The 21975-nt window shown below is 36.1% G+C and overlaps 1 protein-coding gene across 4 annotated transcripts in view; it reads left to right on the forward strand.

Annotated features, from left to right (window-relative positions):
* LOC306861546 (signal peptide, CUB and EGF-like domain-containing protein 1) overlaps nt 1-21506 on the forward strand; it is a 72977-nt gene extending 51471 nt beyond the window's left edge. For 2 of the 4 annotated variants that reach the window (XM_079403870.1, XM_079403872.1), the window contains 15 exons: nt 7090-7212; nt 9528-9644; nt 9740-9862; nt 9946-10065; nt 11964-12074; nt 14153-14269; nt 15195-15356; nt 15468-15671; nt 15777-15938; nt 17218-17385; nt 17479-17640; nt 17723-17920; nt 18004-18156; nt 18940-19019; nt 19107-21506. In XM_079403870.1, coding sequence (XP_079259996.1) covers nt 7090-7212; nt 9528-9644; nt 9740-9862; nt 9946-10065; nt 11964-12074; nt 14153-14269; nt 15195-15356; nt 15468-15671; nt 15777-15938; nt 17218-17385; nt 17479-17640; nt 17723-17920; nt 18004-18156; nt 18940-19019; nt 19107-19259 — 2153 coding nt within the window. In that variant the 3' untranslated portion in view covers nt 19260-21506. The remainder of the gene's footprint in view (nt 1-7089; nt 7213-9527; nt 9645-9739; nt 9863-9945; nt 10066-11963; nt 12075-14152; nt 14270-15194; nt 15357-15467; nt 15672-15776; nt 15939-17217; nt 17386-17478; nt 17641-17722; nt 17921-18003; nt 18157-18939; nt 19020-19106) is intronic. The other 2 variants (XM_079403871.1, XM_079403873.1) reach the window with 1 other exon arrangement.
* Nucleotides 21507-21975: the final 469 nt, after the last annotated feature.

Raw genomic sequence — 21975 nt, forward strand, 5'->3', positions numbered from 1 at the left:
TATTTCCATATATATTATAACAGCAATATAGAGTAAATGACCAAATGTTACATCTTTAACATTTATTTAGCTGATGGTAAGTGGGTTAGATTTAAGTCTGTGGAGTCCGGTACAGATGAAAGCACAACAATGATAGGTGTTCAGCCCTCATATGTAACTGGGATGTAAATGTTGCGCATAACAGAAAAGACACAAGTACCACTTACATAATAACCCAGGCGACTCTTCGCTTATACCAACATTAACCACAGACTAAACAGAAAAGTGCATCACACAGAAATCACACTGCTATAATAAGTGTGTGTGGGTGCATGTAAATGTCTACTAGTGACCTTTCCTTATTTTTCCGCTGTCGTCTTCACTTTATTTCTCTCACACTTTTTTTCCCCTCCTCACTGAGTGGTCTCGCAGGGAGCTGCCCCATCTTGTCTCTGTAACATAATAATTTCAATATAAACTATTTAGGGCATGTTTAAATGCCTGAATTTGATAAAAGGCCTTTGGTTGGCGATGACAGACAGGAGAGCCCAGCCAGTGTGCTGACAGACGCACACTGGATCGCACATGTGAACATAGTGAGTGAGAGGGAGAGCGAGGGAGGAGAGGGAGAGTGATTGAAATGACTGCGAACAGTTTCCAGATGTTTGATTAGAAGGTGTGTGTGTATGGTGTCATCGGGGGAATTGAATTATGGGAACGAACAGTTTGTCTCTTGTGCGTGTGCGTGTCTCATATCTGTGTGTGTTTCCTCGGTCCGGCTGATGGTACCCCAGGCACGTCTCTGCTGGCCTGCATACTTGCGTGTTTGGGGCTGAAATGGTTTGAAAGGAGAGTTTAGCTTTAGTCAACCATGCTGGTTATTGCTGTTCTGCTGCTAGACTAGAAAATAACTGTGCTGGTCTGTCTGAATCTGTCATTGTCATTTATCACTTTAAATTTGAGTCTCATTTAATTGCTCTGTGAACTAGCCAGAGTTTAGACCACAAAAGCAGTCTAAAACAATATCTAAAATGGTTAAAATGCCAAAAATTAACATTACTCTTCTATGTTTCCCAGTTCATATACAGTGCCCTCCAAAAGTATTGGAACAGTAAGGCCAATTCTGGCCAATAATTTTGCTGTAGACTGAAAACATTTGGGTTTGACATCAAAAGATGAATATGAGATGAGAGATTATCATTTCAGCTTTTATTTACAGGTATTTTCATCTGGATCTGATACACAACTTAGAAGATAGCACCTTTTGTTTGAACCCACCCATTTTTCATGTTACCAAAAGTATTGGAACATGTGACTGACAGGTGTGTTTTGTTGCCCTGGTGTGTCCTATTAATTGATTATTCAAACAATAAATAGCACTGAATGTCTGCGCTCAGTTTCAGATCCGTGCAGACTGCATTTATAGTTAGTTAGACGTGTAACCAACATGAAAACCAGAGAGGTGTCTATGGGTGAAAAATGAGCAACTGTGAAGCTGAGAGAAGATGAAAAATCAATCAAACCATTGCACAAACACTGGAAATAGCAAGTACAACCATTTGGAATCTCCTGAGGAAGAAAGAAACCACTGGTGTACTAAGTAACACACCTCAAACGGGTAGATCAAGGAAAACATCTGCAGTTGATGACAGAAACATTGTGACAGCTGTAAAGAAAGACCCTAAAACAACTGTTAGTGACATCAGCAACAACCTCCAGAGGGCAGGAGTGAAGGTATCACAATCTACTGTTCGCAGAAGACTTCATGAACAAAAGTACAGAGGCTACACCAGAAGATGCAAACCACTCATTAGCAAGAAGAATAGGAGACGAGCCTCAAAAATTCTGGGGCAAGGTTTTATGGACTGATTTTATGGACCAAAGTGATGGAAAGGCTAAAGTTTGGAGAAAGAAAGGATCTGCTCATGATCCCAAACATACAAGATCATCTGAAACACAGTGTACACAGGTGTACATTATAGTACACATTACACAAGTAATGTAATGGCTTGGGCTTTCATCGCTTCTTCTGGGACAGGCTCATTAATATTCATTAATAATGTAACACATGATGGCAGCAGCAAAATTAACTCAGAAGTCTACAGAAATATTTTGTCTGACAATTTACAGAAAGATGCAACCACACTGATTGTGAGATCCTTCATCATGCAGCAAGATAATGACCCAAAACATAGTGCCAAAACAACAAAGGAGTTCATCAGGGGCAAGAAATGGAAGGTTTTAGACTGGCCAAGTCAATCTCCACACTTAAACCCTGTAGAGTATGCATTTTACCTGCTAAAGAAGAGACTGAAGAGAGTAACCAACCAAAACCGAAAGAGGCTGCGGTGAAAGCCTGCAAAAGCATCAAAAGAAGAATGCAAAAGTTTGGTGATGTCAATGGGTCACAGGCTTGATGCAGTTATTGAAAGCAAAGGATTTGCAACTAAATATGAAGTCTTTTTCACTTTAATCTGTTAATTCTGTCTGTTCCAATACTTTTGGTAACATGAAAAATGGGTGGGTTCAAACAAAAGCTGCTATCTTCTAAATTGTGGATCAGATCCAGATGAAAATACCTGTAAATAAAAGCTGAAATGTTAATCTCTCATCTCATATTCATCTTTTGATGTCAAACCCAAATGTTTTCAGTCTACAGCAAAGATAAAGGAATCGGCCTTACTGTTTCAATACTTTTGAAGGGACTGTAGTTATGATATATGTGATGTCGGTCAAAATGGTTTCAGTCTTTTCAGACGTGTTATTCACTTATTTCCAGATTAAGATTATTACAAAGATTATTTTCCCCCTTAGAATAATGTAGACTGATTTGTGAGCAATAAAATATAAACTTTTAAATATATTAGTTTTTGAATGACACTATATATTATTATTACATGTAAAATAATACTAATAATAATCATGCAATAAGTATAATAATTAATATAGTAATGACAATAGCAATATTAATCATTATTATATTTTTAATCATTATTATATTTATTAATAAAACATATTTCATTTTTAATCATATTAATAATACAATATTATTATATAATAAAATGTATAATGATTAATATAATAATAATAATAATAATAATAACAACAAAATATTTTGGTATATTATTATTATTATTGTGAGTAGAAGTAGTAGTACTAGTAATAGTGTTACTATTATTTGTAATATTATTATTATTATTATTATTATAAAATGTAAATTAATAAACTAATAAAGTGTTTAATTTTACACAAATATTTGGAAAATGTAGTTTGGTTTTTACCTGGACTATAATTATTTAATTTTAAGTTGTCCAGGTTAGTAGAATTTAAATAGGCGTTCAGAATTAAAAAGATACTCGTTTTGTTTGAGGAACTCAGAAACAAATGAATTAGATAGCCTTCCTGTGAGCAGGAAATATAATAACTGAATATTTTAAATATTAAACTGTCTGTTCTTTTTACTTTTAAATTGCCTGAAAACTCACAAATATAAATTAAATTATAAAAAATAAAATAAAATAATAGAATAAAATATTAAATTAAATCAAATTAAATTAAATGCCCAAATTTAGCTATTTTTCTGTATTTTCTGAACACCCTTTTGCAAAGATGCTGGTCTGTTATTATGATCTGCGATTGATGTCCTCCTGTCTAAGTAAGTGATTTTTGATACATACAGTATGCAGTGTTGTTCTGACCAGATCTTATGCTGTTGGGGTCTTTTCAGAAAGCTCACCTGTCCTCACACTCACCAATCAGCAATGTGTAAAGACTAGAGCTGGTAAGGGTCATAGCAAGCCTGTTTTCTCCATCAGTTCTCCGGTTCTCTCTCTAACTGTGACAGTGAGCTCTGGCACAGAGGATCCATTTGTATTAATACACGCCAAGCTCAGTAATCCGCACAATAGCATCCAGTCGGCATCACCTTGGATGACACCGGCCCCGACGGACCCCCGCGGGCTCCGAAGAGTTTTAGTGTCGGGGGCAAAATCACGCTGGTTTTTCCTGGCGGCTCTAGACAAGCAGCGCCTGTGTTATTACATGGCAAAATCCCTTTATGAACAAAGCAAATAAAACAGGCCATTTAAATCTCCAAAAAATACACTGGCGTGCTCAACGGCGCATTTCTCAGAGATTAGCTAGCCTGAGGTGAGTAGACTGAAAACGATCTGCAAAAACGCTCCTTTTGTTGAAAACTCTGTCCCAACTTATTTGTAGAGGTTCATGTTTCCACAAATGTATTAATTTTAATTGCTTTTTTTCTCTAAATATTTGGTAAGGCTACACAAATCCCTGAGTACAGATAAGCTCATGGGGATTCCACATTCTTCTTGCAAGCTTGCTTGCTTTTGAATCAGATCAGGTTAGCGTAGCACTTGTTTTTTAAGGAGGTTTCTGAGTGCCGTGTGTGTTTGCTCTCATCGTTTCTGATCGAAAATCGATGTAGATGAATCCTCGCAGCCTCTTGCTCTTCGCCCCTGCAGTTGTTTATCATTTACAGATGTGAAAAATGTCCAATGTTTGCTTAAACTCAAAGCTTATTTAGTCTCATTAAACTTCATTATGTGGAATATCATTAGCCCCCTGCCTGCGCTAAGGAGCCATTGGAATAAAGTGCGTGCATGTGTGTGCGAGTATGTATTAGGAAAGTCTGAATGCTAAATCACTGGTAAATATTCCATTATGTCATTTGCGCTATAATGTTTTTAATCTGTTAATGAATCAGCATGATATTATAATAGTTATCAAGCTCCTAGACGACATCTTTTCAATGTTGAGATTCTGATGATATATTAATACGACTGTAGAATGTCTTAACCTGAACACGTTGGCAGAAAATAGACTGATTAGTCCTGGTTAACTTTTTAATTTAATTTAATTTAATTTAATTTAATTTAATTTAATTTAATTTAATTTAATTTAATTTAATTTAATTTAATTTAATTTAATTTAATTTAATTTTTAATTTTAATTTTAATTTTAATTTAATTTTTAATTTTAATTTTAATTTTAATTTTAATTTTAATTTTATTTTTATTTTAATTTATTATTTTAGCTTTGTGTGTTGCCTAAAGGTTTTTACACATTTATACAAAAATATTCAACCATGCATCACAAGTAATGTGCCATGTATTTCCATGTCTGTGCTCTCCACCAATCTTATAATGGAAATATAGAGCAAATGACTGAACTTTACATCTTTAACTGACAGGTAGACAGGAAATAAGATGACAGAGATGATAAAGCACTTCCTCTAGGTCACAGAGAGCAACTGACCTCATGGCACAGGTTCACACTTGCTTTTATCAGCCAGCTTGAGTCTTCTGATGCTGCCGACATCTGAACCATTGAACCCTGAGGACGTTAAATATGTCAAGACACACAGACTGAGACAAGAAAAGCAGACTGTATTAAGTATTATTTTTAATATTTATATCAATATTAGCTTAACATTAGGAGGCCCTGAGCTGTTTGTCCTCTAATTTCCATCATCTCAACATTTAACACATTAGTCAAAAGACGCAAACTTCTAGTGAGGTTATTCTCCTGTCTTACTGCTCTCTTTCTGTTAATCTGTCTTCTGGAGAAATAGAGCTGTAGAGATGAATGATTCAGGAGTTGTAAAATGGTTAAGATTATGTGGATTTTAAAGCCAGCAGGGTAAATTGTGGTCACAGCTCCAGTTTGAGTGATGGACACTGAAACAGGAAGAATATAATCAGATAAATCAAATGCTGTCTATTTCCAGTTTCTGTGTTTAAAAGAGAGTGATTCATATTTTTTCATTCTAACTGGCACAGTGTAATTTTTAGCACACTGGTGTACAACTATTTGACATTTAATATCAAGGTTACCTGTTTATAAGTCTATTTTGCACAGTGGGATCCAAAATTCTTGAGACCACATTGAACATCTGCTATTTGAATTATAATTTAAACCAGGAAGTATTTGAATTTTGATGAATTTAAAACAATTTTTTTTTTTTCTAAATTCTTTTAAATATCTAAAACGTTTATGCGCTATTTCATTCAGTAAATCAATACAAATTATAAATGTGTTTTAATATAATAGATCATGTTTTTATTGTTAGCAATTATATAATTATTATTGGAAAGTATTATTGGAAATTAGTGTTGTGGGTGAAAAAATGAAAATATGCTAATTAACACCATTTTCACTAGAGATCTCAGACTTCTGCATTACGTTTCAGATTTTTTGTTTATTTATTTATTTTTCTAAATAATTAATTTAAAAGTATGCGACAGGTCTTTGGTTAAACTGTTCAAAAGTGCTCACCAAGGCTGCATTTATTTGACTGAACATACAGTAGCAAACAGTAATATTGTGTAATTTTATTCAAATTTGAAAATAACTTTTGCTCTGTATTTTAATGTATTTTAAAATATATATTTTTGTTATGGCAAAGCTGAATTATTAGCAGCAATTACGAATCATTCTAATATGCTTATTTGTTATTTAAGAAACAGTATTAGTAGAATAATTAGCATTATCAATGTATATCAAGTTTTCACTGTCACATTTGATCAATTTAATGCGTGCTTGCAGTATTTTGCAAAGTATTTATTTCTTTCATTAAAAAAAAAGATTGCACTGATCCCACTTTTAAATGGTAATGTATTTAGTTTAAATGTAATTACTTAATATTAAAATGTGAATCTGAGTAAAATGAAACCATAATGATTAGAAATGTTTGTTGATTTGTGTAAATTGCCCCATGTCCAGTTAGCATGTTTATCTGTGGTCTTTAGCTTGGTGGAAACTTTCTGTCCCACCTCAGTTCAGTTTATATTAGTGCAAACCTGAGCCAGCGTGTGTTTGCTGCAGCTACTGAAATAACTGCAGAGGAAACCCCAAACTCCCCCCCCCCCCACACACACACAGTTTCCTACACATTTGTTGATGGGATTAGCTTTTATTGGGTTTGTGGATGGTGTGCCAGCATTGGCTGATATATTTAAGATGATGTTGTGGAGCTGTGTATGTGGCTGTCTGTTTGGGAAAACTGTTTATATATCCAAAAGTCTGTTTATGAGAATACTTGTACTGTCATAATCTTGTACTATCATAATCCCTCTCTCTTCTTTGCAGACATCGATGAATGTTTGGAGAATAACGGAGGTTGTGATCATTTCTGCCGGAACACAGTGGGCAGTTTTGAGTGCAGCTGTCAGAAAGGACACAAACTCCTGACTAACGAACGCACCTGTCAAGGTGAGTCATTTTTCACACTACATTGTTTCTGCTTCCTGGGTGGATTTACAAATTAATGTTTTAGACGGTCATGGGTCTATGACTATGGCACATTATGATTCGTCTTAAAGGGATTGTTGACTTTCTTCTATGGAAACAAAAAAGGAGATATTTATAAAAATGTTCAGACTGCTCTTATACTTAGTTATACAACTTCAAGCTCAAGTATCAATCAGAAGTATCAGAATAGACATAAATTTAGTTTATTTAGTGATAATCTTCCTCTCCACTGTAGTTTTCTTCTGTTAAGCAAAAAAGGAGATGTCTAACAAAATGTTCAGGTTGCTATTATAAAAACAACTTCTTAAAGCTCCAAAAATAACAATAAACTATCATACAGGACAATTATATAATTTGTATTCATAAATTTATGACAGAACGGACTTAAATGTTGTGTGTGTTTAATTAAAATTTTCCTCTCCACCGTAGTTTTCAATCTCCATGCATGCACAACTACAGTTTTTTTCTTTGGAAATTTTTGATTTTTAATTTTAGGTCATTTAAAGTGACCTAAAATGAAAAATTCTGTTGTGCGGCTTTTTTGTGTTTTTTCTGTGGAACAAAAAGGGAGATGTTTAGCAAAATGTTTAGGCTGCTCTTATGCATACACCAACTTAAAGCTCCAAAATGAACAATATACGTATTAAAGTATCATACTTGTCTAAAAATATATATTTATGATTTATTTATTTATGTAGCTTTTAATTTGCTAAACATCTTCCTTTCCGCTGTAGTTCTCAAATTGCACTTATACTTGTACAACAACAGCTTGACATTTCTTTGAATAACGACTTAAATATCTGTCTGTTTATCCCACAAAGCCATTGTACAACTGAAAGATTTCCAAAGATTTGGAAAGTAGTGCAAGTACAGTTTTGTGGTACATTTTGGTGCTTTTTCCGAATTCAGAGCTGACGCTCACTGTTTACTGCCTGCTGTTTTTGTATGGAAAAGAGCAGCATTAGCTTTCTGCAAAATATCTTCATTTTCATTTGAATTAAAAAATTTTGTGGACTAGTATTTTAAATCTACTGATACCTACATTGGTCGACATGTGGATAAAGAAGCTGTCTACACACACTGTCCCATCAGAAGCACCTCATGGATTGTTTGGTTGGGATGCTGGCAGGCGTTTTGCGTCGTATGAGGTGTGTGTGTTTAGTTGAGTTTACTGGAGGTGAATGGTGGTGGATTCCTGAAAGCATGTCGGAGCACGAGTGGGAGGACAAACAGAAATTATTTTATTAAGCTAAACCAGAACACCACACCACCCTATTCCTGGCTATCAATGTGTGGGGTGTGTATGTGTTTTTATTGAGGGGTGTGTTGGTGAAGCGCTATGTTTTGGCTGTGCCACCCCTACTAAGATGATCTATCTGTCTTTCTTTTTGTTATTCTGATCTCTCTTTGTATACTATCCTTTGCTTAATTTTGTAGCTACACTTTAGTTTTGAATTATTTGCTTTTCAATTCTCTTGATGCCAGACAATCTATCTTCTCAGATAGGTTTCAGGTCTCATTTATTTGTGGAAATAAATCAGATATGAAAATGCATTTGTGTCTGTCATGTAAGCGGACATATTGGGGGGGGGTGGTGATTTGTATTTTCATGCAAAATGTTCTTGTTCACTGTTACTGTAGGTTGTTTTTTGGTTTGTGGGTTAAAGTGATCTCCTCCCCTGGAATGTGATTTCAAGGGAGGAGAGCCCCGACGGAGGAGAAAACTGTAAAAAAAAAAAACATGACTGGGCTAATTTTTGATTAGCAATTGGGCTGGTTTTGTTTCACAGACCTGGCAACCCTGTTCCCCGGTCAGTATGTCTACACTGGGTTGTTTCGCCAAGTGTATAGTGTAAGTACAGATATTGGATATGGGTCAATTTTAAAAGAAGATGTAAGCTGATTGTCAAAAAAACCCCCAAAAATCTGATATACTCCACAAATCGTAATTGAGCATCAAGACCTGCAGTGTCAATGTGGCTTTAGAAAAGTAAAAGTTCACATGAGGTATCAGTCATGATGTGCAATTTATGCATGCCAAAAATGACTTATGTTTGGAATTATAAATGGTTGCGATTGTGGCTTTGAATGTATCCCCCCCCCCAAAAAAGTCAAAAGAGTGGGCTTTTTTTTGTCTTTTAGGACACTGATGGTGAGCATCCAAAGATCCTGATGAAATCCCCATTTTTGGTGGTCATTTTTACTGCAAGCCAGGAAATTATTACACACATGTGATTTGCTTTAATGGTGTTATGTTCTTTGTTTGTTCTCTGCAGATATTGACGAGTGCTCCTTTGAGAGGACATGTGACCACATCTGCATCAACTACCCGGGAAGCTTTGAGTGTGTGTGTCACAAAGGTTACAGTCTGTATGGCTTCACGCACTGCGGTGGTGAGTTCACAATCTCAAAACCAGCCAATGGTTCTCACTCTTTTAAATATGAAAAATCACAGTCTGATATGCAAACTGACATCTGTGTGTGACAGATATTGACGAGTGCAGCATTAATAATGGGAGCTGTGAATACGGCTGCGTTAACACACCGAGCAGTTACGAGTGTGTGTGTCCTCCTGGTCAAAAGCTCCATTGGAACAAGAAAGACTGTGTTGGTGAGTCCTTCCTTCGTTCCTCGTCTCAAAATATCCCATAATCTTTGCCATTTCCATGGTAACGCACCTCGCTTTTCCATCAGAGGCAGTAAAATGCCTCCCGAATGGAAAGCCGATACCTCGTGCTCAGCTCAGCTGCACCAAGACAGGTGGAGGGGAGGTGTGTTCGCTGTCCTGTCCGTCAAACGCACTTTTCCTGGCAGGTTAGTACCTCACTTTTTGGGAGTTCTGTGGAAGTTAGTTTTCGGATACATTAAGTGCAGTTTGATTTGTTAAACATGAAAAATGCAAATGTCGTACATCTGAAAGGAAATTATTTATTTGGATTAAGCACTCCATTTATGATTATGGCGCAAACAGTCGTTGCCCTCTGCTGCCCTCTAGGGGTTCAAACCTTATATCACATGTGCCATAGGGTCAATCTTTGTTTCAACCATAATTCATATTTAATGCACTAAACAAAGCAAATCTGAATCATTAATGAAGGATGATAAAGAGTGTGATGGAATGAGCAAAAACTAGCTGTATGAGAATTAAGCTTGCTACAACTTGTAAAGACACTGAACTGTCATAACTATAAATGTTAGATGACCAAACAAACCATAAAGGGCAAAATGCGTACAGCTGGCTTGGCCAGAGGACTCATGTGAATGTGGTTTTTGACTTTCTAAGAAAGTGACTAGAAAGGAATGTTGCGGCAATATTTCATTAGTACATCTATCATCTCAGTGGACTGATTTGGTAAAGGTATTAAGGTGTTAGATGCCCAAAACGTGTCTCTGACTAATTTTATGCAAGGACCATCAGTTTCGAGGAATGTGCATAAACATATTAACACCCAGAAGTACCTTTCAGACAAGTCCTGATTCATTAAACTGTGATTCATCTCTGCAGCTCTTACACAAGGGGTACATTCTCACCCGCTACAATCTAAAAAAACCTCCAGTTTGCACTACAAAATATGTATTCAAAATATATCTAAACATCCTTTAAGTAAATTAGTTTCAGAAAATGTTGTTTTTTTTTTTCTTGTTTGTTCGAAGCTCAAATACTTAAAACAAGAAAAAAGAAGAAAAGAAAAATAATTTGCTATTGGAAAAAATACATTTGATTCTAATTTTGTTTAATGAATTTCAACCCTTTTTTAGTAGAAAACAAGAACAAATTAGTGTGCATTATAACAGCTAACTATAAACCATGTTATAAAATAAGTATTCAAAATATTCTAACAATCTTCATAAAAATATTCATTTTTCTTTTAACCCTATTGGTAAATTTCTTTCTTTCTTTCTTTCTTTCTTTCTTTCTTTCTTTCTTTCTTTCTTTCTTTCTTTTTACAGCACTGATCTACTGAATTTTATGCTTAAAAAAAAAGCAATGAAATCTAGTATGCACCACAAAAATAAATATTCAAAATAGCTTCCATAAAATAAATTTACAGAGAATGTTTAATAATTTAAGTCCTACCCCCATTGGTAAAATGTGTTTTTCTTGTTATTAGCATAAAATCACTCAAAATAAAATGAAATGTATAATTGTATGATAAAAATGTAATGTTGAAATCAACAATGCAGTACATGCATATGGAAAGTAGTGTACATTATAAAAGCTAATATGCACCACAAAAATAAATATGCACTAATCTGAAGTGTGTCCTAATAGTATGTATTAGAATAAATCAAATGAATAAAATCTCAATTTGATCTTTAAATAAGATCCATGTGAATCTGAGTGTATGAGTATTAATCTTTGTGAGTGTATGTGTGTTTATGACTTTCTGTACGTGTGTGTTAATGATCTCACCGGGTTCACACAGTGAGCATTAAAGCTGTATAAAACCTCTTTTAATCCTGTTCACCCGGGGTCTGTAACCTCACGCCAACAGAAATATTCAGCCTGCCATTGGACGATTTGTGGCAAGGCCAAAGTCAGGCCAATGACTCTCTAGACAACTTCCCAGTACTCTGTCATCCTGACAGCCTACCCTCTCCACACACACACATACATCATACACACACACACTACAAAACATTACTCAGGTGCATGCAGCACCTGGACCTTGAGCGTCTGTTTAAAAGCGTTTACTCATTGTGTGATTTAGACTCTGAGAACAGTTACACTCTGAGCTGCGGTGTACCTGTCCAGCCAGGTAAAGTTCCAGTGAAGAGGAACGTCACTACTTCCAGCAGTAGCTCCCTGCAAACCTGCACAGGTACATCTTACATCTGTCTACATCCTGTACTCATTTGTTAAACTGTGGTTTATCTGCTCAGCTCTGAGACAAAGGCTACATTCTCTCTCATAAACATGCATGTACAGTACTACAGTCGAGTATGCACTACAAACAGTAGTCTAGCATGCATTACAAATCTAGCATGCACTGTAAAGTATAGTATGTCCTGCAAAATATATAGTGCACTACGTCATTCGATTCATAGAAACACTCATAAGACCAAACACATGCTTTTCATGTTTCCTTCCATTCTTTTTTCTCTTTGATCTCCTTTTCTTTCTCTTATTTATTTGACCATTTAATTTCTTCCCGATTCTTTTTTTCTATTTCCTTTTTTTTTCCTAGTCTCTTATCTTTCCTCTTGTTTTCTTCTGCTGCTGCCGATTGTTTCCTTTATTTTTTCTGTTCTTGCTTGCTGTTTCTTTCCATTACATTCCTTTCCTTATCATTTTTTCTTTAAATCCTGTCTACTCCATTTTCTTGTTTCCTTTCCAAAATTTCCATTTCTCTTGTTCTTTTTCCTGTTTCTTTTCCCATTTCTGTTTTTTCCTTTTTCTTTTTCTTCCCTTTTCTTTCATTTTTCTTTCTGATCTTTTTCTCTTTTGCTTTTTTCTCTTTCCTTTTTTCCTCTTCTCTATTTTCTTGTTTCCATTTCCTGTTTCTTTTCCTTTCGTTCCCTTCATCTTTCCTTTTCCTTTTTCTTTCATTTCCTCTCCCCTTTCCTTTATCTCATTAATTTCCTCATTTCCTCTTTTCCACTTTCCTTTCCCATCTCCTCTACTTTTTCTTGTTTCCTTTTCCTTATCTCTTACCCCATTTCCTGTTTCCTTTGCTTAATCTCTTCTTTTTCCTTTTTTCTTTCTTTTTTGTCCTATTTCCTTTCTTTTCCAGTTCCTTTATTTTTCTTTATCTCTTCTCCAGTTTCCTTTCCTTTCCTTTCCTTTCCTTTCCTTTCCTTTCCTTTCCTTTCCTTTCCTTTCCTTTCCTTTTTCTAAGAGGCTCTGGTCTTTCTCTTTTCTTTCATCTCCTCTTCATCTTATCTCCTCTCTTTTTTCTCGTTTCTTTTCCGTTTCATTCCTTTCCATGCGCCGTAATTTTAATGTGCCTTACATCTCAGCCTCTCTGCTCACTCAGTACAATGGCAGTGCAGAGGTTCACATGCCTTTGTCTTGTCCCAGAATACCTATCTGGCGTTTTTGGCTTCTCCAGCAGAGATCTGACAGGACAACTGTAAACAAGTCATGTGGCATGACCTGTTCCACTCCATTACATTGCATGACAGGCACTGGATCAATAAAAAAGGGCTCAAATGCAGATCTGCGAGGAGAATTAGGACAGGTCCTATCATTCAACCCTGCTGAGGTCACAAACACGCTACTATTATCTCCACAACTCTCCCAGCTCTCAGAATACGACATTCCCCATGTGGTTCGTTGTGTAGATTTTGGACAGCAAAGCAAGGTACAGACAGACAGACAGACTGCTTAGAAATACTCTCGCATACACACACACACACACGCCATTTCTTGTTTTGGACGGCATACATAGGAATGCTGTGAACCTGAGTAAATGACTCTGTGCTGGCTGCACATCATGCTGACAGATTTGAAATACACAGACGGGATTCTACCACAGCGGCTCCTGAGGGCCTCTACACACGGGGCCCGGGGAGAACGAGTAAACAGACGGATCACGCTCGATTCACACATTCTAGAAAAAAAACATTGCTTAAAGGTTCACTACCAAACTCCTACCGCCACGTCCAAAACCACCACACGCTCGATGTGATTCTAGAAGACCAGCTGAAGTCCTCAACCGCAGTGTGTTCTCACTTCAACTCCTGACCCTTCATCTCCCTTCATTCTCTCACTGACTTTGGACTTGTTGTGCTAAACTAGATACTCACATTTTTAATACTTTGGAATGGGCCGCTCAGCCCACAGGACAGATTTAGTGTGTCTGAATGTTGGATTTCTAAAAGGCCTCATATTTTGTTGTTTTCCATGATTATTATCCAAACCTTGAAAGTGAGACTTTGCCGATTTCCTGTCCATCAGAGATGCTGGCCCAGCCTGTGAAGCAGAAAGCACGCTTCAAGATCAAAGACGCCAAGTGCCACCTGAGACCCCGCAATAAGGAGAAACACAGGGATATGGGAAAGCAGGGCCTGCAGGGTGAGAAATAACATGTCAAACACTGCACATTTAAAAATTGTTTTCATAAAATGATAAATACTGAATGCATTCTCTCTATTCTCATTTGTCCTGTTTCCTTTCCTTTTTCTTCTTCTTTTCTTTTACATTTTCCTTTTTCTTCTTGTTTCCTGTTTTCTTTACGTTTTCCTCCTCTTGGCTTTCTGTTTCTTTTCTTTTTTGATATTCCTATTCCCTTCTCATTTCCTTTCTCCTGTTTTCTTTCCCTTTTCTCTTGTTCTTTGTCCTATTTCCTTTCCTTCAATTTTCCTGTTTTATGTATTTTTTGTCTTCTCTTTTTTTCCTTCTTTTCCTGTTTCCTTTACATTTTCTTTTCACGTCGTCTCTTCCTTTTCCTTTTCCTTTCCCATTTTTGTTTTCTGATTCTTACTTTCTTGATTCTCTCCTTTTTTCCTCTTCGACATTGTCCTTTATCTTTTCCTTACATTTGTACTGCTTCATTTACATCTTTTTTCTTTTCTGCCTTTTCCTGTTTCTTTTCCTATACATTTTCTTCTCCTTTTTTCCTATTTTTCTTCTTCCTTGTTTCTCACTCCCTTTTTCTCTTCATGTTCCCATTACCTATTATCTTCTCCTTTTCAACTTTTACCTTTCTCTTCTCTGTTTCTTTAACTTTTTTTCCTATTTCCTCTTCCTGTTTACCATCTGTTTACTTTTTTCTTCTCCATTTCATAATTGATTTTTCTCTTCAACCTTTTCCCTTCTCTTCTTTTTTCATTCCCTTTTCTCTTTTTCTTTCACGTTTTTACCCATTTCCATTTTTTGTCTATTTTTTTCCTACCCCACATCCTCTCTTCCTTTTTTCGGTTTCATTGACTTTTTTTGCTTCTCCTTTTCTTGATTCCTTTTCATTTTTCTTCTTCTTTTATCTTTTCTTTTCTTTCAGCAGCTGGTCAGTTCCCCTGCACAGATGACTGTCAGGTGACATTTGTGAATCTGAAGTGCGACTCGTCCAAAAAGCGCCGTCGTGGCCGCAAGTCTCCATCCAAGGAAGTCTCCCACATCACAGCGGAGTTTGAGATGGAAATGAAAGAAGACGAAGCCTCAGGTAACATTGCCTTCATGTGTGTACAGAAGTTCTTTCTGTGTTCACAATTTCCATGTGATACCATCTGTGATTTTCGATTTTTGAGTGTTTTCATCTTTATATATGTGTCAGAATCATGTAATGTGGACTGTGTGCGTGAGAAGACCAAACAGAGGCTGCAGAATGCCATGCGCACACTAAGGAAGTCCATCAGTAAGCAGCAGTTCTACATTCAGTTCTCCGGCACGGCGTACGAGGTGGCCCAGCGTGCCGTGCGGCAGACAGAGGGAGAGGAGACCTGCAGTATAGGACATGTCCTCACCGACGGGAAGTGTGGTGAGAATTCTGGGAAACGCTTTGGTTTTCTGATCTGGTGTACTGAAGACAGTTTCATAAGTCTGTGTGTCTGAGTGTGCTTCTGTGTGTTCATGTGTCTCCCAGTCAGCTGCGGTGTGGGAACGTTCTACAGCGGAGAACAGGAACAGTGCGTGTTATGTCCACCAGGAACCTATCAGGACAGAGAGGGCCAGCTGTCCTGCGAGCCCTGCCCCAGCACCGAGGGACAGGGCATCGCAGGGGCCAAGAATGTCTCTGAGTGCGGAGGTGTGTGTGTGGATACGTTATCAAAACCCAATCAATGAATAGCTTTGTGATGGTAATGAAACACCTATTGATTATTGAAACTGATTGATGCGAGACCACCCCCTTTTTTTAAATTAATCAATACATTTAGAAATTCGGGGTCAATATAGCCTGAATTGAAATCCCAGAATTGCTCATTATCATGCAAATGTGAGATTTGAAGGACTGAGGAAAGTATGGATCAGTTGGTAGAAGCTCAATTTGACCATTTGAGCTGCTCAAGCACAACCACATCTCAATTCTAATCCATTTTTAGGTTATTCTCATACGTGCTGCAGTGCACATAATGCTCAAAATACTTCAGTACTTCAGTTCAATTGACTATATTGATTGAGGTTGATTGAGGTCTCTTTGCTTTTAGCTCCCCCTTGTGGAATTAAAATTCTATGATGCATAACTGATGAACATCATGAACCACTTTTCCGTGTATCTACTTATTTAGTTAAACGAAGAGTTCATTTTCAAAAATCATTTTTTTCATTGTACATTCCAATGAATCTAAATCAAACTGCCGTTGGGTTATTTTGATTAGGTGAAAAATAACAAAAAAATACAGCTAACTAATACAATAAAACACAATAAAAACTTGATAACATAATAAAGTTATCTGTTTTTGCAAATAAACTCTTCAAATATCCAGGCTGTGCATTTCTATGCAGTGGTAGTGAATAGGAACAGGATCTGTGAAGCTGTGAAAAGTGACCAAAAAGCACCATAAAAGTAGTCTAGACAGCTTGTTTTCTATATTCTTTAAGTTTTGTAAAGTCAGTTTGATAATTTTTTAGCAATTACCAGACTGAAATGTATGTTGTTTTCCTTGGTTGAATTGGTCCCCTATTTTTATATATTTTTACATTATTTATTTATTTATTTTTAAGAAAAAACTTGTATTCAGCAGGGGGGCATCAAAGAATCCTGAAAAAAAAGTATGACAGTTTTCACAAAAAAAATAATCAGCACAACAGTTTTCAACATTGATTATAATGAGAAATTTTCTTTGAGCAGCAAATCAGCATATTAGAATGATTTCTGAAGGATCATGTGACAGACTGGAGTATGATACTGAAACTTTAGCTTTGCATCGCAGGAATAAATTGCATTTTAAAATTGAAAACACTATTTCAGTTATAATGCTGTATCACAAACATTTTTTAAAAACCCCTATCAACTTTTGAACAGTAAGTACTGTTTTTATTTTTTAAATGTTTAAAATGTTACTTAATTCTTTCTCTGGTTGTAGGCCAGTGTCCTGCCGGTCAGTTCTCTGCTGATGGTTTCCGTCCATGTCAGCCTTGCCCGCTGGGAACCTTCCAGCCTGAGCCGGGCCGTGTGTTGTGTTTCCCTTGTGGAGGAGGACTCATGACTAAACACACAGGCAGCACGTCCTTTAGAGACTGTGAAGCCAAAGGTATGCTGGGAAACACAGTGACTCTTGGTTAACACTTAAGCGTGCTTATTTCTTACATATTTTGCATTTTCTCTTCTTCTCCCATATTTCCAGTTCACTGTGCTCTCGGGCATTATTATAATGCCACCACGCACCGGTGCATCCGGTGTCCGGCTGGTACCTACCAGTCTGAGTCGGGACAGAACTACTGCATCACCTGCCCTGGAAACACCACTACAGATTTTGACGGCGCTAACAATGTATCTCACTGCAAAAGTAAGTTAGATACTTGCAAATCCACTCACAGATGACATAACGAGCAGTGAATTCAAGGCTCTGTCTGTTTTATCCCTTGCAGATCAGCTATGTGGTGGTGAGCTGGGAGATTTCATGGGCTACATAGAATCTCCCAACTATCCTGGCGACTATCCGTCTAATGTGAACTGTGTCTGGACCATTAACCCTCCGAACAAGAGGCGCATCCTTATTGTTGTACCAGAAATCTTCCTCCCTATTGAGGATGAGTGTGGGGATGTTCTTGTCATGAGGAAGAGTGGTATGGTATACCTGTCGTTTTGGATGCTGGTTAATTATTGCAGCAAGAATCCACGTTATTGAGCTCCTCCCCTCTCTTTTTAGCCCAGCCCACTTCCATTACAACTTATGAGACATGCCAAACTTATGAGCGACCAATCGCCTTCACCTCCCGCTCACGCAAGCTGTGGATCCAGTTCAAATCTAATGAGGGAAACAGTGGAAAGGGATTTCAGGTTCCGTATGTCACTTACGATGGTAAGATAAAGTCTGAACACAACAATATACATTTAGGACCATACATTCACATACAGTAAGGTTAGATTAGAAGTGAACGGTACAGTAGATTTAGTCCGTGTTTATAATTAATGCACAATTCCAAAGATTGAGGTCAGATAAAAAAATAAAAATAATAATAATAATACTTTTATTCAGTAAGAATGCATTGAATTGCTCAAAAGTTACATTTAAGACATTTATAATGTTACAAAAGATTTCTATTTCAAATAAATGCTTAATTTATTTATTTTATTTAGTTTTCTCTTGGATTCCTGGGGGAAAAATTTATCAAGGTGTCCACAAAAATATTAAGCAGCACAACTTCATTTCAACAATGATGATGATCAGAAATGTTTATTGAGCAGTAAATCAGTATATTAGAATGATTTCTGAAGGATCATGTGACACAGAAGACTGGAGTCATGATGCTGAAAATTCAGCTTTACCATCACAGGAATAAATTACATAAAAATAATTTTAAATATATTTTTAAATAAATACATTTTTTATTATTTTAAAATATATTAAAATAGAAAAGAGTTATTTTAAACTTTAAAAATATTTCACAATATTACTGTTTTTACTGTATTTTTATTAAACATTAATAAATATTGCCAAAATTGTTATATGGTACAAAATTGATTTGAAAATCAGTAGAGACTGTAAATTGTAAAAAAAACACGTAAAACAAAAATACATAAATAATAAATACTACATACTTCAGTTTTTGTTGATGAAAGCAATGTATGTTTGTCATTACAGAAGACTACCAGCAACTTATAGAGGACATTGTTCGAGATGGTCGACTTTACGCCTCAGAAAACCACCAGGAGATATTAAAAGTGAGCATATGTTTTCACTACAGCAAGCAACTGTGGACAAACTTAACGTTATCTACCACTTTTAATTCTCTGTTTCTGTGTTTTCAGGATAAGAAGCTGATTAAAGCTCTGTTTGATGTGCTGGCTCACCCTCATAACTACTTTAAATACACCGTGCAGGAATCAAAGGAGATGTTCCCACGTTCCTTTATCAAACTGCTACGCTCCAAAGTCTCTAGGTTTCTACGGCCATATAAATAGAAACCCAAACATTTCTTCCACGACCCCGGCTCTATCCCCATCTCTCTTCCTGTCTTTTCTCCACTAGCTCCCAGAAGGCCTCACTACTGCAAGAAGATAAAGACGTTTGGCCTTCTTCCTGTCTGAGACTTGTCCCTTTTTGTCTTTGTTTTTTGTTTGCTAATATTTATGTGCTTGATTTTGCAAAAGCCCTCTTTGGATGTTTGATATCTACAGTATATATTTGTATATGTATGTATGTATATATATGTGTGTGTGTGTGTGTGTGTGTGTGTGCGCGGACAAATAATTATGTGCAAGCTTATGGCTTATTGGGACACATACAGACACACATATATTCTTGTTTTGAACAGGTTATTTTCATGCCCCTAATGTGCACAAGGGGTTTTAATATCCTAGTGCACTTAAAGTTTTCTTTTCAAACTGTATGAGAAAGGAATCACTTTCTGCTCTGACCACAACATGAAAGACAAAGCCAGATAAATGAAAGAAAAAGAAAAAAAAAACAAGATAAAAGACAAAGACTACCTGCCGGTACGAGAGTTAGAGTTATGCGTACGTTGTTTAACTAGTATTTGGAGCTTCAATTGCACTTGAATTTTATATTGTAGAGAATAAGGAATCTAAGTTTTTCTTAATGTTTTTGTTATATAGAGATGTTTTACTTTGGTTGTAGAAACATGAAATATCCAAACTTCCCCTCTACAGGATGCAGAAAGATATTCTAACCCATCTCTCTCCTAAAAACAGAAACAGATTTCATAAATAATCATCTCATAATAAGGTTTTTTGCAGTTTAATATAAAACAAAGTGTTGAAGTACCATAATGTTTCATTGGGTCTGTACCTAGCCTGACAATTATAAGATTGCTTCTATCATGTGTTTTAATTTCACACGATGCAATGAGTTTGTCATTAACCTGGCTGTTATTTTGCATGGAACATTTGGAGAAATTGTAAATATGGTGATTTTTGGCAAGTCAGATTTTAGTTTGAGCTGGTTGTGTCATAAAGTCATGGAAATGGGCGAGTTATGATTCAGAACAACAAAGAATTCCATTTGAATTAAGTCTTATGATCTATTACATAGTTATAATACATCTATTACATAGTAATAACATATCACCTTTGTGCTGTGCACAAAGACAACATTATTTTGCTCTTCTTGTTGAACTGTGGATGGAAATCAGAGACTGTTTGTTGAACAGATGACATACCTTAAGTATGTGAATGTTGGCTGGCTGAAAAAAAATCCAGAGATCAGATCATTTCCCCTCATAAATCAGCAGTGTGTCAGAGTGTCTATATATGTAGTTCTGGTACAGTCTTATTTAATATTATTTGCCCATTTTGTGAAAACTGATATAGTGATCTTTTTTGCTAGTCTATGGACTGTAGAGGAGTGAGAGAAGAGGCAGAAAAATCAAACCACAAACATCTAAATGTGCCATAAAGTCATACAGATAATATTAACTGTCATTTTACAGTATTCTGTGTTGTTTTGCATATATTCCAGGTTGGGAGGGATTGAGTGATCATTGTAAAGCTGCTTTGTTATATGAGCACTTATTCATGCTTGTATTTCTAATATCTACATATGGATAGGGAAACACATTCACTCTTGCATCGGGCATAAATAAACATACCTTCATGCATGCACAGCACACACAAATCCATTACCTAATCCGTATTATTATGCTATCACAGTAATTCATGATTTGTGAGATAACCGCAGGTTGTCTTTGATTTATTTTATTTTTTGTTAATCACGTGTTATAGACTCATTTGATTACTAAAACAAAGGCATGTGGTTATTTGAGGAACTGTTGCCATTAGAAAAGAAGACGACGAATGTTTGACGTGTAACATTAACTAATACACACACCTCCGTGGCTTCACACACAGATATAAGTACTTTGCCCCTCAGATGGAGAGAGTGACTCAAGACTGCTGCTGGTGTGAATTGTAAGCTTTATGAATACAGATGTGTAAATGATGTACAAATGTTATGTTTTTTAAGTTAATATTTACAGTAGAAGGAAACAATATACTGGGGAAGGTGACCGTCTAACATGTACAGGACTGTTCTGGAAGGCTGTGTTTGATAGCACGCTTCCCATCATGATAAATGACCGCATTACAGAAGAATGAACAGTTCTGCTGTGTGAAATCACCCCCAGAAGATGTGTAAAAGAGAATGGGAACTATTGTTAAGACCTCACTTTATTAATAAATCATTCAAATCTTATGCTGTGTGTCTTGTGTTGACCTTTCATTTGAAACATTTGTTGATTATATACTAATTATTAGTATATTAGTTCAAATGAATTAAGTGGAAGTTAAGAAAAATGACCCTAATGTCACCTAACAGCATTGTGAATGATTTGTCTCCTCCTTGTGTTAATATATATCCTAAAATATAATGCAGATGTCTCCCCACAAAGGGGCAGTGTGCACCAAGATTTCGCAAGCACTTTCGAATTATTTTTTTTTTACTGATTTTCTGTTTGCTTTTTCAGAATATTTGAACTCATTTGTAAAGTAAAAAGGTTGATATTCATATTTTCATCACTACCAGACAGGTCAAGACTTTATCTATGATTAAGATTTAAAAAGCTACCGCTACTTACATGCAAGTCAAGGTCAGACAAAAATACCATCTTCAATTAGACAGCACAGATAAGTTATAGATACACATGACACATATATAAAATAT

The sequence above is a fragment of the Barbus barbus genome (genome assembly GCF_936440315.1).
Source record: "Barbus barbus genome assembly, chromosome: 42".
Taxonomy (NCBI): Eukaryota; Metazoa; Chordata; class Actinopteri; order Cypriniformes; family Cyprinidae; genus Barbus; species Barbus barbus.